This window comes from Microtus ochrogaster, chromosome 6 (genome assembly GCF_000317375.1).
Source record: "Microtus ochrogaster isolate Prairie Vole_2 chromosome 6, MicOch1.0, whole genome shotgun sequence".
In the NCBI taxonomy this organism is placed as follows: Eukaryota; Metazoa; Chordata; class Mammalia; order Rodentia; family Cricetidae; genus Microtus; species Microtus ochrogaster.
The window spans coordinates 47,988,923-48,003,815 of NC_022013.1; the positions used below are offsets into that span (position 1 = coordinate 47,988,923).

The 14,893-nt window shown below is 34.6% G+C and overlaps 1 protein-coding gene across 1 annotated transcript in view; it reads left to right on the plus strand.

Moving 5' to 3' along the window:
* Top2b (DNA topoisomerase II beta) overlaps nucleotides 1-14,893 on the plus strand; it is a 64,232-nt gene that overhangs the window by 13,844 nt on the left and 35,495 nt on the right. Inside the window, exons 2-8 of the mRNA XM_005348557.2 lie at nucleotides 2,990-3,145; nucleotides 4,489-4,579; nucleotides 6,039-6,102; nucleotides 9,526-9,671; nucleotides 10,187-10,284; nucleotides 10,904-11,116; nucleotides 14,293-14,466. Of these exons, the coding sequence (XP_005348614.1) occupies nucleotides 2,990-3,145; nucleotides 4,489-4,579; nucleotides 6,039-6,102; nucleotides 9,526-9,671; nucleotides 10,187-10,284; nucleotides 10,904-11,116; nucleotides 14,293-14,466 (942 nt within the window). The remainder of the gene's footprint in view (nucleotides 1-2,989; nucleotides 3,146-4,488; nucleotides 4,580-6,038; nucleotides 6,103-9,525; nucleotides 9,672-10,186; nucleotides 10,285-10,903; nucleotides 11,117-14,292; nucleotides 14,467-14,893) is intronic.

Below are 14,893 nucleotides of genomic sequence, written 5' to 3' on the forward strand. Positions count from 1 at the left end.
GATCTCTAGCCTAGTCTGACCTTTATTTGTAGCAGTCCTCCTGCCTTAACTTCTCAAGTGCTAGGATTACTGATGGAAGCACCACATTTTTTAAGGGGCAAGCTGTGGAGATTTAATTTGTCCCTTGAATGTCTTTTCTTTGTCTTTCTTTTTCTCAGGGGCTCTAGCATTTCGAAGCTCAGCTTCCTCTTCTTCAGGTTGTATTCTGGGTAATTTCTCTAGCTAGTTAGTTCATCTAGAGAATCAGGGGACTTTGCAAACCTTTCCCAGGGATATGACCTCTGGGCTTGTTCACTGATGAGGTATGTCTATATCTATATTTAGGGCAGTCTGTGGTTGCCTCCTCTGCCCTCCTGGGTCATCCTGTACACATTGTAGTAAGCTATGGTACTAGAGCTCCACCTAATGTATATTCCTAGAACTACGGACTCTGGGTGCTGGACCAAATTATTTTGATTTCCTTTGTTCTCAGTAGCTCCTGATTTAGCAACTGTTCTTGCCTGTGCTTGCTTACTTTCAAGCAAGATAGCAAATGGTCCCTCTGGTAGCACTTCTACTTTCCCTTTGGAGGTCCACTTAGGAAAAGAACTTGTATTTCCTCTCTGTTCTGCCTTGCTGAGGAAGGGTCTTGGCCTTGGATGAGGTTTTGTGTTCTCCTGAGGGAGTTTCTTAACAGTTTCTGGATTTCTTACAAGGATGAATGGTTCATATATTACAGTATAAGCTCTGTTTCTGTGGGGAAAGGAGGTTTGGAGTTTCCTAATCTTCAGTCTTGTTGACTTTATGCTGTGTTCTGATTTTCAAAGTGTCGTCTTTGCAAGAATGACAATTCTTTGAACTTGATAGGGATATGGTAGATTCAGATCACTTCTTTTTCTCTTCTAGCCATTTTGGAGAAATGCCAACCATTTGTTAGAAAGGTGCAGGAATGTGATTCAGTTGTTGAAAATGGCATAAGGCAGGCCTTTATTCACGTCTCCAGATTCAGTTCAGTTCAGTAAAAACTCCTAAGGTGAATTTTGAAATCTAAATTGGTAGACACTAACTTCCGATTGAGTTAATCCTGAAAATATTTTCTTTAGAATGATGTTTGTTTTAGAGAAGTAAACTTGATGGGAAAGATTTGTGTACTTGTTGTAAATCTGTAATCTTTATGTCAATAACCATATACTTTGACTATTCCTTCTAAGTTATTGGTAAAAAATTCATCTTCCTTTCATTGGGTAGGTCTACCATTTTAAAGTACTTAGACAAAGATTTTATTATGATTATTGTTCTAACTACTCCGAGAACCTTTGTTAGTTATTACTTCTCCCATTGCTGTGATAAAATACTTGATAAAGCAGCGTGAAGAAGAAAGGGTATATTTTGGTGTACAGTTGGAGGGTTTAGTTGATTAGACCAATTTGTTTTATGCTGTAAAAAATGGATGAGAATGTTTGCAGGAGGACAGAATGGGGTTACTTTGGGCATGAGAATGGCTCTAACTGTGGTACAAGGAACACAAGGGAACTGGTCATATTGCGTCTGCATCCGGCAGGCACAGAGATGAGTGCTGGTGTTCTCCTTGCTTTCTCCTTTTATTCTTTGTGTTTTATGCATACTACTGACTTTCAGGGTAGTCTTTTTCCATCTTTGTTAAACTGTTTTTAAAACAGTTTCATAAATACACCCACAAGTTTTGTCTTCTAGGTTATTCTACATTCTATCAAATTGACAAATTTAACCAACGCAGTTCTCATTTTAAAAATAGGTTACTTCTATAAACATCACAATAGCAGAGAACATTATTACAAAATTAGGAACTGGTATTTTAAAAATATAGTTTATATTTCTGGTCAGCTATTTCATCATAAAACTCTGGACAGAAATAGAATATGAAAAGCATATGGAATAATTACTTTCATTTATACAAAGCTATTTTTAACTGAGCACTATTAATGGATAAACATATAAATGAAAGATAATATGACTATAGTAAAAATCAGTAAAAGTAGTCATACTTGAAACATTATTAAATGCTTTTAGTATTATATAAAATTTAAGGCCTTGAAGATGCAGTTGATACTTGAATTTCCTTGTTTTTTTCTGATATATATATATGTATATATATACATATATATATATATGTCTTATTTTTGTTTAGGTTACCCAAAAGGCATGCATTTTGATTTTTAAACATATATGATGTCATTTTAAAGAAGTAATTTCAAACATGGTATTATATTTATGTTAAGAAACTGAAAATAACCATATTAATCCCTTTATTAGTGAGATGCTATATTAGTCAGTGTTATAGAATTTAGAAGGAAATGTTCTGTTACTGTGAGGAAGACAGGGGAGTCTTTCGATGTGGAAGTTTGATTTAGTTCTCCGCTGTTGTAGAAATGGTTACCATTACCATTACCTAGCTTTAGTTAGATCCTTGAACCTGGCAGAGGAATGAATCAGTAGGCACCTCATTATTGGGTCACTCTGAGCTGAAACTGCCATGATCTACTAAGATGAGCAACTTGAGAACTTTATAAAAACCATGCTAGTCTTGGCTGTATTGTACTTATTTATTTTGTTCTTTTGAGACAGAGTTTCTCTGTGCAACAGCCCTGGCTGTCTTGGAACTCACTTTGTAGATCAGGCTGGCCTTGAACTCCCAGAGATCCACCTGCCTCTTGTATTTATTAACTATATAGGTTGTTTTGGGCGATCCTCAGAGCCACTCAGATTTTATTAGGATTCTGTAGCTTGTCTGCAACCCGAATCCTTTGGGAAGTCTTGAGGAACACAAAACATTAACTTAATATCTTAGAGACATGGGGCCCTGTCTTACTAACTGCTTATCGTAAGGCAGTCTGTATAGTAACAGTGATATTTAGGACATGAATTTCAGTGACTGAACGATGGGTGTCATGCTCCCATACACGTCTTAGTTTGCCCTTGGCAGGGTATGTAGATTTGATATTTTGGTTAATTTTAGACTCTTTTTGATCAGAACAATGCTGCAAAAAAGGAAGAATTGGAAACAGCAAACAAAAATGATTCTTCAAAGAAGTTGTCTGTTGAGAGAGTGTACCAGAAGAAGACCCAACTTGAACATATTCTCCTCCGTCCTGATACATACATTGGATCCGTAGAACCATTGACCCAGGTAATTTCTTTCTAAAATTGATTGAGATTAGGGAATATGTATATCTTCTTTTTCAATGTTTCAATAAAATTGTGGTTATGTAGTTTTCAAGCCTGTGATTTTATGTCTCTTTGATCATGATTAAGAAGGGAGAGAGGAGCTAAGAATGTAACTCACAGTGCACAGGGCCTTGGGCCTGAAACTCATACCAGAAAATAAACAAAACAAAATAAAATGAACTCTGAGAGATACCTAGGAGAAGTGGAAATCTATTCATTACATTATGGAGATAAGTACATCAGAATACAGAAGTGTAGAATAAAATGGTTCTGTAAGAATATTTTTCGTTTTGTGTTTTGAGACAGGGTTTCTCTGTGTTACTGCCCTCACTGTCCTGGAACTACTCTTAGACCAGACTGGCCCATACTCACAGATCCACCTGCCTCTGCCTCCCCAGTAATGGGATTAAAGGCATGTAATAACATGCCCAGCTGCCATAAGAATTTTTTGAAAGTTCAATACAGTGTGTACCATGGTTTAATAGTGGTACCTTCTAGAATTGACTTATTTATGTTTACTGTAGGCTTGGTTTACCTATATTATTCTGTTTGATTCTAACAATTTTGAGAAGCCCAAAGTCAGACTTCATTGTTATACTCTGTTTAGTCTACAATATAAACATAAATCATGAAACAAAAATATAAAGTAAATAGATGTTTTTCATACTTTTGAACTTATGTAAGTACTGTCTCTAGTGGTTCTGAGTTCTGGACAGAAAAACAGAGAAATCTCTAGGCCTTAGGAATTGGATTTGGGGTCCCCATCTTCTGTAGAATGGTTAGAATTAGGACTGCTAACCTATGCTTTCTGAAACTGTCAGAGAAATTGAAATCAGAGGTGTTTGGCATTGGGGATTGGATCCAGAGCCTTACACATGGCTACACACAAACTATTAGCTATTATAAAGTTAAAACTGACTTTATATGTGAATGAAATACAAGCAATACAAAATGAATAAATTTTCAGTTTTAGTTAAGTTCATTGTCACTACTAAACTTGACTCTATCTGGAGTTATACATTCTCTACTTTGAATGCCTGTTTTAAATAGGGAACATGACAATATGGATTTTTGTTCTCTTCTTTTGTTGAGATGGTTTCGCTTTGCAGTTCCGTCTAGCATTTAACTCACATGTAGCCCAGATTGGCCTCAAATTGTGACAGTTCTCTTTACTCAGCTTCATATTAGTGTTGAGATTACAGACCTGAACTACTATACCTTGTTGACAATATAGATTTACCTTATGTAAATTGGAGTTAGGGATTTATGGAGTAAAACATATTTTGAATCATTCTCTTAACACAGTTGATGTGGGTGTATGATGAAGATGTAGGAATGAACTGCAGAGAGGTTACCTTTGTTCCAGGCTTATACAAGATCTTTGATGAAATTTTGGGTGAGTACTTCCTTAGGATGTAATGCGTGTTTTCTATAATGACAGTCTATTGGCTCTATATATCTCAAGCAAATTTTGCAGCATAATTTAAAAAAGTATTTTGCTGTTTTTTGTATTTAATATATGTATGTTCTTTAGAAAATTGATGCCCCACTATAATAGTTTTGTATTTCTTTGCTGGAAGCTTTTTGCTGCTGTTTGTTCTTGTGTGAACTAGAGTGTTGTATTTGTAGTCCTAAAGAGAACTGTACTCTTGTGTGCCCTCATCTGGGCGCTTATTAACATGACCGTTACTTGGGGAACATGTTACATATGAGGACCACAGGGCTTATCTTGGCAGATTGTGTGAACTGGGGGTTGGACTTGTAAATTTAGTTTTTCAGGTATTTCTGTTGGGCAGCTTAGTTTAGTAACTTCTGTTCCCTTCCAAATCCTTGGATTAATACAATTAAAAGGAAGTAGCTATGCCTTAGTGACTTGGGCCGTATTTATACTTTGCAAAAGTGTTTAGCTTTGGACTTTATAGAAATTCTCTGCTCAGCTCATTAATATAGCTTGAGGTTTCTTAGACTGTGGTTGTGTGGATCTCTGAACTTCTTCCTATAAGTCCTTGGGGAAAGTAACGGGGCAGACCCGATCATGCTTTGCATTCACACACTGGCCTCTAGCTGGATGCTGCTATTTTAGATTTATTGCATGATCTTTTAATGTGGAAACTGAATGTCTGTGCTCATTTCTTCCTTCTTTCTTCTTTTTTTAAGATTTATTTATTATGTATACAGTGTTCTGCCTGCATATATGCCTGCAGGCCAGAAGAGGGCACCAGCTCTCATTACAGATAGTTGTGAGCCACCATGTGGTTGCCAGAAATTGAACTCAGGACCTTAGGGAGAGCAGGCAGTGCTTTTAACCACTGAGCTATCTCTCCAGCCCCATAATTTCTTAAGATACTAATTTTATGAAGGAAAAAATATAATTAGTTTAAGATTTAGAATTTTGAATCATAAGGTCATTAAAAATAACTAGTTAGCCAGTTTAATCTGCATATAAATTAAGTAGTTTATTGAAGGAGATTAAGATAAAGTAACTAACTATATTTTGTCACCAAGATGTAAAATAAACGATATGTTTTACTTTTAAATTTGGATTAGGTCTTATATTTAGATGTTTTTGTTCTTTTTTATATTTGCAATCAATAAACACCCCCCCTTGCCTTATATGTGTGTGGGGTGTTTTTGTGTGTGTGCACGCATGTGTTTGCTGTAACATAATAGTATTTGGAATTACTAAGTAAAACTTAGTTTTATTTAGAAAACAATATTTTTGTAGTTGAAGTTAATAATTATCAGCTGTCACTAATTGCAAATGCTATTATTAAATTGGGATGCACATATAGTTGTATTTATAAGTTTATATAACCTGTGTGCCTTATTACTCATTGTGATGTTTAATCTTGTAGTCAATGCTGCTGACAATAAGCAGAGGGACAAGAACATGACCTGTATTAAGGTTTCTATTGATCCGTAAGTATATTCCAAGTTTGATTTCTTTTGTGCTAAGCTGTTTTATTCAGGTAATCCCCGACTTACCATCAACTGTGTATTATGCACAGCTCTAAGGCTTTGTTTCCCTGTTGTTTTGGACTTTATTATTTTGTTTCTTCTCTGTCCTTCTCATGCTCATTCCCTCAGAAGTATTTCCTTGACCAATTTTCTTTGATGCATTGGTTCCGTTTTACTTGTTAGAGTGGTATCCATCTTCTCTTCTTACTTTCTTTCCTCAGGACGCCAGGCTGAGATTGTTAGTGATATTCTGGGGAAATCATGAGATAAATTTATTTTTCATGACTAGAATTCTGCTTTTTTCATTATATATGACTTAGTTAATAAATGAAATCTGCTGGGTATTTGGCTAGTTAGGTTTCACTGTGGTGACCGTATTTGTAAAGATGTGTATGGAAGGAGTGGAGTGAAACATGAAATAGTTTTCATAGAAACTTTTGTTTTGTATTGTCTCTTATCGGCATGCTTTTGTGAAAGCTTTTTGCCTTTTAAAGTCAGTAGTAATTTAGTCATTTAAGTTTTGTTTATAGTCTTATTGTCAGTAATTTAATTTCTGAGGGCATGGCTAAGATCAATGTAAAACTATGTAACATATAGATAGTATAACTATAAAACAAAAAATTAGTATTTCATTGTACCATAAAATTACTTGCAAAATATAAAACATATTTCCTTATAATTATGCTATTAAAATTTGTGGGTTTTATTTTATCATATTTTTTCATTTGGATCATTTTTACTAATATATTCTCGAGATTGTGTATAGTTAGATATACAGGTACTTGTAAGTTAAGAATTACACCAATGTTCTTCAAGGGAATTTTAGCTAACATGATTCATTTTCTTCTTTGTTTAGGAAATTATCAGTTAATTGTAATGAATAAGCACTATGTTTTTTTTCTGAAGAGAGCTAGTAGGGAGTGAGGCATAGTGAATGCTTAATTATCTGTAAACTTATGTAAAATTCAGAACTAAATGATTCAGGTGTAAAACTAAGGAAAAGGAGCTTTTTTAAAAAATATTTTGCTTATTTGTTTTGGTCTTTTGAGTTAGGTTCTGTCTGTAGGATAGTTCAGACAGGCCTCAAATTTATCATCTTTTTACTTTAGAATGTGCTACTGTCCTCAGTTCTTACATGGGTTTTTGATGGACATAGTTGCTATCATTTAGTTCTTTTATATTAATTCTAGTTACTTAAAGTCAGCAGTGTTGTACTTAAAAAAATGCCTTTAGTAATCTCAACAAAGTGAGAAAAGAAGGGAGCTGTACAATAAATAACTCTGTAGACTAGTTAAGTGTGTGAGCAGTTTATTTACCAACTTACTATGTTTTCTTCAGAGAAATTGTCTTATAACAATTTTTACTAATTTTTATAAGATTATTTATTTTATATATATGAATACATCTTTATGCCAGAAGAGGGCATCAGATTCCACTACAGATGGTTGTGAGCCACCATGTGGTTGCTGGGTATTGAACTCAGGACCTCTGGCAGAGCAGCCAGTGCTCTTAACCACTGAGCCATCTTTCCAGTCTTGTTTTATTAATTTTTTAGTTAGGCACAAAATATTGGGTTTCACTGTGACATATTTAATATGTGTGTATCATAACTTGCTCATACTCACCTGTCCTCTACTGTTCTGATTTTCTCTCTCCTCTTTTTCTTTCTTTGTGTGTAAGTATGTGTGCCATGTGTGTATGTGTGCTTAAATTTAGACTTTGTGCATGACAGAAGACATACATTTGACATTTTATCTCCCCCCCATTATTTGATGCTTAAAATGTTTTTCTTTTTAACTCCCTTATAATCCACAAATATTCTTGTGTAGACATGAGTGAGACATATGCATATATTTATTTGAATTTTTAGTGATAAATGTCAGATTTTATTTATCATCACCTTATTTTAGTTACCTCTTGTAGAAAATTCTTAACTACTTCAAATAAAAAGGGTTAAGGGCATACTTTTCACTTCTTGATTTTTATTTTGTTTATAAATCGTTGGTATGAGTTACACAGCCATTTCTCATTTAGCCTTTTCTCTAAATTCTGGATTTAGCATATATTTAAAGCTTGTAACAAGCATTTGTTACAAGTTGCAAAGTCTTATATATTTATTTTGTATTTTAACCATAACATTTTGACTTTTATGAATTTTTTATTAGGTTATTTTTTAAACTACACATAATCATATAAAACTAATGCTTTTATTAAAGTGAATGTTTTTTCAGAGTTGCAATTTTGTTTAAGTTTCCAATTTAAGAAGTCATAAAGCAGAATTCGAGGGAGGGAAATGTGCTGTTTATTAACTGATTATATTTTTCGCATGCCTATCTTTGAGATTCTTTCATTTGTACTTAACATTTTTATATGGCACTTTTATTTTTGAACTTTCTTTTGTGCATATGTGCCTGTGAATGTCCTGTAGGAAGGAGAAAGTAATACTTACACTGTCCCACGTAGCTTTTCTTCTGGTTCCCCAAAGTATTCTGTGGTGGAAAGAATAAAATGTTGATTGTAAATGACATAGAAATGAATGAGCAGTAAGACATGCCCATGCCAATAGTGTGGCAGCTATTCTAGAAGTTAGAGAATTCAGTACAACCTACGGGAGAATTTAAAGCTTATTATATATTAGATGGCTAGTATTAAAATAATTCATTTGCCGACATCTGTCTGATTAAAAATCAAACAAATAGGATTAGAACTGTAGCTCAGTATAAGCTTAAAATGTGTGGATTTCGTGGGTTTGTACTCTAGCACCAGAACAAAAAATGTGGGGAGCGCATTGGCCAGAGTTCTGACTCTTCTTTCAAGCTGGCAATTCTTCCTGTATTTGGAGCTGAAAGCCTAAAACACTTTCAAGTCGTACAGCATATGTGCTAAAATATACCTTTTTGTGAATTCAACTGTTTTCAGTAGAGGTACTATCAGTGAAAGTCCCATTTAGTAATCATATTAGGAAGTACCAAACTTAAAGTTTTTGAAATTATGATGATTGATGACAAATAATCATATTGATTATAAACGATATATGCTAAGCAGGCAAAAACAATTGAAAGTTTTTTTTAAAAGATCTGTGATTTTCCATTTTTGCACTGTTTACACCACACTCTTTTACATTGTCTTCTTTTACTCTTTTCTTGGAGATGGAGAAAGGCTTCTTCTAGGAAAGTTTTTGGTGTTATCTTGCAGATCTCACTGATTCTAACATTGGTTGTATCTCTAGTACTGAAGTACATGTCCTCATCAATATAATGCCAGTGTTTTCTAGTTGATAGTAACTTACATCTTGGTTGTAACCAACTTTATTTTGTAGTTCAATGCTTTTTGTGAAAATTAACATTTGATTTTAAGTTCTAAATTTTGCTTATGTATTTACAGTGAATCTAATATTATAAGCATTTGGAATAATGGGAAAGGCATTCCAGTAGTAGAACACAAAGTAGAGAAAGTTTATGTTCCTGCTTTGATCTTTGGACAGCTTTTAACATCGAGTAATTATGATGATGATGAGAAAAAAGTTACAGGTAAAGTCTAAATGAAACTTTGATGATAAGTATCTTTTTCTTAACATACAGTTTCCAAATTCCCATTTCTTAAAGCGTCTCATATAAGGAAACCTGTGAAAAAGACTCAGGAATAAGGTACTTTGGAAATACACTGTTGCCTCAGTAGGTTGATAGCTGCTTTTAAGCCCAAGGCTCCAAGAAGTGGATATAAATGAAGTGACTTTGTTAGGAGTTCAGATTTCATACTCACCTAGACTTGATTTATCAAAAGATTCTTATTTTCTTAAATTATGAGAGTAGAAAATCATGTCTTTAATGATACTATATTGTATGCTGTATAGTACCTATCGTATTACTAAATCCTAATATTTCTTTAGTATAAAAAAACCGTAAACATAGGACTTCCAGTCAGTTAGAAAAAGTGACACAACAAATAGCAGTGTTTTCTGTTAGACTTGCACTGTGATAGGTCAGCTAATAAATTTCCTTTAAAATAACGTGAACTAAAATTTTATATCTAACTTGTTTTACAGGGGGCCGTAATGGTTATGGTGCAAAACTTTGTAATATTTTTAGTACAAAGTTTACAGTAGAAACGGCTTGCAAAGAATACAAACATAGTTTTAAGCAGGTATGATAGTAATATGTCCATTTTCTCATTTCTTTAAAAATGTTTTATTGTTTTGCTTAGATAATAGAAGTTTAAATATTTTTCAAAATTAAATTAAAAAAATAAAAATTAGTTTGGTTTTTAAAAGTATTAGTCAATCACCAAAGAGATACCAGAATTTCTAGATTTTATATAGCTTCTCTATCATTCTCTTAAGGCAGGGCGCTTTATTTAACAGATGTAACCACTTAAAGAATACTTGAGAAATTCCTTGCTGAGTTATGCTTCCTATTTAAGAAATGTTGGTAGGTTTTTGGAAAAGTATTTTGAATTTTACATAAATTAAAATAATTTTATTAGATAAACATGTCTGTTTGCTTTTATAAAAGTCCATGGGGGCATACTGAATGTGGAAGATGCTTCAGTGCCTTTGTATAAAAGATATGCAGTTTATTTTCATTACCAACCTGGTATAAATATAACATTTATAATTTTTGACTTTACTACTAAGCAGTTTCAAGGTATTTTGTTGTTGTGAGGGTGGGAAATATAAATGTTGTAGTAAATGAGTGTTTTGTGAGCCAAGTCTGTGTTATAAAAGTTGGAAGCATTAAAGAAATATTTATATGTTCTCTTAAAGACATGGATGAATAATATGATGAAGACTTCTGAAGCCAAAATTAAACATTTTGATGGTGAAGATTATACATGTATAACATTCCAACCAGATCTATCCAAGTTTAAGATGGAAAAACTTGACAAAGACATTGTGGCCCTCATGACTAGAAGAGCCTATGATTTGGCTGGTTCATGTAAAGGGGTCAAGGTCATGTTCAATGGAAAGAAATTGCCTGTAAGTGTCTTCTGTAATGAAATTTAAGTGTTATTTTGTAGACTGCAGATAGTTATATCTTGTTTTTCAAATCTTGTCTGATTGTTGATTTATGTAATCTATTAGCTGTCATCTTGCTAAGTAATTTCTATTTCTTGTATGTGTTCTTTCCTTCTGTCTGTCCTATGATCATTCAAAAAAAGTATAGCATTTTAATAGATTTAATGATAATGTATAATTTAATACCTTTGAATTTTTTATTAATTTCCATAGGGTTTGAAGTAACATGTAATTTAATAATTTATATATAGCTAAAGACTTTATAAGTCTTTAACCTCAGGTCATCTCTTCCACTCCTTGTGTCCTTGAAACTAGACATTTCGTGTGGTGTGTGTGTGTGTGTGTGTGTGTGTGTGTGTGTGTGTGTCCGCACATGTGCGTGTGTTTGCGCATACACAATTCTGTGAATTTGGAGGTCAGCGGATAATCTCAGCTTTTGACCTCACCTTCCAACTTGCTTGAGACAAAGCCTCTTTGTTGTTCGCACCACTGCCCTGTGCTGCAAATGCCAGGCTTGTTGGCTGTCAGTTTCTGGGGTTCTCATGTCTATTCCCCATTTCTCTGTAGGAGCATTGGGGTTGCAAATGTGCCTTGCTGTGCTTGGCTTGGTGTTGGTTCTGGGGATCTGACTCAGGTCCTCATGTTTCCACTGCAGGTGCTTTACTCACTGAGCTAAAGACATTTCACTTTACTTATACAGCCTGTAAGCACTGTAGGGAGAGGAAAAGGAGGCAGAAGAAATAGATTTGTATGGCTCTCAGTTCTGAGACATACACAGTCGTGCTTGCGCATTTGTTTTTGTTGTTGTTGGTTGTTTTGGTGATCTAGTTATGCTGAGTTGCCCAGGCTGACCTGTGACTTCTGGGTTCAAGCAGTCTTCTTGCTTCAGCCTCCGGAGGACTTCCAATTGCACACATGTGCCATTTGGCTCAGTTTAAACTTCTTGACTTAATCTTATACCTCTGCACAAGGATTTTCTTTAACCTTTCTTCTAGAACAGTTGACAATGAATTCCCTGCTATTATATGAGAAAATCCTTATTTTTTCTTTCTCTTTCAAATGATATTTTTTTCAAAAGAATTATGGGTTGATAGTAGATTTTGTTCAGCATATAAAGATGCCACTCAATTTTTGCTTGACATGTGTTATGATTACAAGACTGTTGTGATGTGTTTGTGTTCTTCTCTTGGTAAGGTTAACATATTTCTTTTTCTTCTGTCTGTTGTGAAGATTTTATATATCTAATATGTATGTGTGTGAGAATCTGAGTGTGTGTGGGGGTGGTTTAGTATGTGATTTCATTTATCCTGTGAGACATTCTTTGAGCACCTTGACTTTGTTGTTTTTGTTGTTATTGGTGTTACAAAGTTTGAAAACTTCTAGGCATGACTGCTTGAACTTTCTGAACCATTCTTTCTCTTTCCTCTGGTGTACAGGCTATGCTGGCTTTATCACACTTGAGGCTTGGGCTGATTTGTTCTTTGTTTTAGTTTGTTTAGTTTCTGTTGCCTTGTGTTCGACTTTATTAGCTTTTCCCCCTACCAATGATCTCTGTCAGTGACATTTCTTATGTCTGTGGTGCTTTTGATTTTTAGCACTTTCATTTTCTTTATTATTTGGATTCCATTTTTCATCTGAAGTGGAATGCCTTTCCCACTAGAGACTGCCATACTAATGATAGTGATTTTAAATGCCATGTAACAACATCTGAGATGTGTCTGAGATGCTTTGTTTTTAGTTTGGGTTTATTATATGTGTCTGAGTGTTAGGCCTGTGCATATGTTTGTGTACCGTGTGTGTGTGTGTGTGTGTGTGTGTGTGTGTGTGTGTGTGTGCTTGGTGCATGTGGTGGCCAGACAATCCCTTGAAACTGGAATTACTGACAATTGTGAGCTTTTTATATGGTGCTGGGAACCTGGGTTCTTTGTCCTCTGCAAGAGTGGAAGTGCTCCTAACCAGTGAGCCATCTACCCAGCTCTGGAGCTGACTCTGATTTTCAGTTTTAAATTCTTTTTAGAATTCCTGAAAGTATTTGTGGCAAACTATATTGTATTAGGTAGTAGTGCTGAGGTAAATAGGCTCTGTTACTGGACTAAGAGGTGGACTGTGTTTGAAGTTTGTTTCTTTCTATTCTTCATTGTTCAAGTCTTTGAACTACCTGGCAGAGATGGTCTGTCTTGTAGCTCTATTGGCTGAAATTCACTCTTGTTATTAGAGGCTTATTGGTCTGGGGTTAGCATGTAAGAGAAGAGTTCTCTAATGTCTGATGAAATCCAGTCCTGGAGTGCACATCAAGTCTGTTTCCTGCAGACTGACTTCAGAGTGCTTATGCACATCTTTCATGAGTAGAGATTTTTCGTCTGCCCTTAATTCTTTTTCTCCAGCTGTAGCAACTTTCCATAAGTGTCCTCAGTCTGAATCCTGAGGCCCACTGACTTACAGAATAAGCTCCCTCCTTGTTTTCTTTTTGTAAGAGAATGGAGTCTGGCTGGATTTTCCACTGGCTGCTGTTTTCTTCTAGCCAGCACCATAACAAGTGTATGCATTTCCTGGAGGGAAAACTTGCTGGGATGGGAACCTGGAATCCCCACCCTCAACCATAGACCTTAGGAGCGTCCTATGCTTGCAGTCTTCCAGTAGTGATTATGTTTAGTTAAGACATCTAGTGTAAGGTTTGTACTATTCTATTAAACTTCTGCTCTAGTTAAGCAAATACTGAGATTCTATGGTTTTCTTCAGCAGGTGTCTCTCTCCTCAGTTATTTCATAGTCTCAGTTCTTTAAGGGGCTTGTAAAAATTGTTAATTCATTTGGTTAGCTGTTTTCCATAAGGACAGAGATGTCTTTTGCTTTAATTTTCCTCAAATCTTAACTTATACTGAAAGGTAATATTTGTCACATAAAATAATTACTTTTGTGAAAGACTTTATAATAACTTAATAACCATATTTTCTCAACTTCATCAATATACACACAAATGAATGCTCTACAAATGGGTCCAGAAGAGAGTCATGATGACTTGTATCTTGGGTAAAAGCTGCTTTATTTATATGAGAATAAAAGTAAGAGAAGTAACTAGTGGCATGTATTTATACTGTTGACCTGTGAGTGACTATTCATTGTTTTATAATTTAATAGGTAAATGGATTTCGCAGCTACGTAGACCTTTATGTGAAAGACAAATTGGATGAAACTGGGGTGGCCCTCAAAGTTATCCATGAACTTGCAAATGAAAGATGGGATGTTTGCCTCACCTTGAGTGAGAAAGGGTTCCAGCAGATCAGCTTTGTGAATAGTATTGCAACTACAAAAGTAAGTGCCAGGTTCTTGGTTTCCAAGTCATCGGTGAAACAGTACATTAAATAAGGAAATAAAAGAAAATGTTGGCTTTGTTATGTTAAATTTGACTCATAAAAATTAAAGTTATTTTTATCAAATTTATGCAAAGTATTTAAATATACATTGAGAAGTTAATATGCTTAGTGCTTATTATTGAACATATTTTCTGAAATTTAAATTGACAAGATTTGTTATTTTGTATTCTGAATTGAGAGTATGTTAGAGAATAATAGGAAATGAGCTTCTTGGGAGGTCAGCTTGTAGAACATGTTATTTGCTAGTCTGGGGAGCTTGAGCCCTCTTTTTTTTTAATTTTTTTTTTTTTATTGAGAAAAGGAAAAAAAACAAGTTTCCACCTCCTCCCAGCCTCCCATTTCCCTCCCCCTCCTCCCACCCTTCC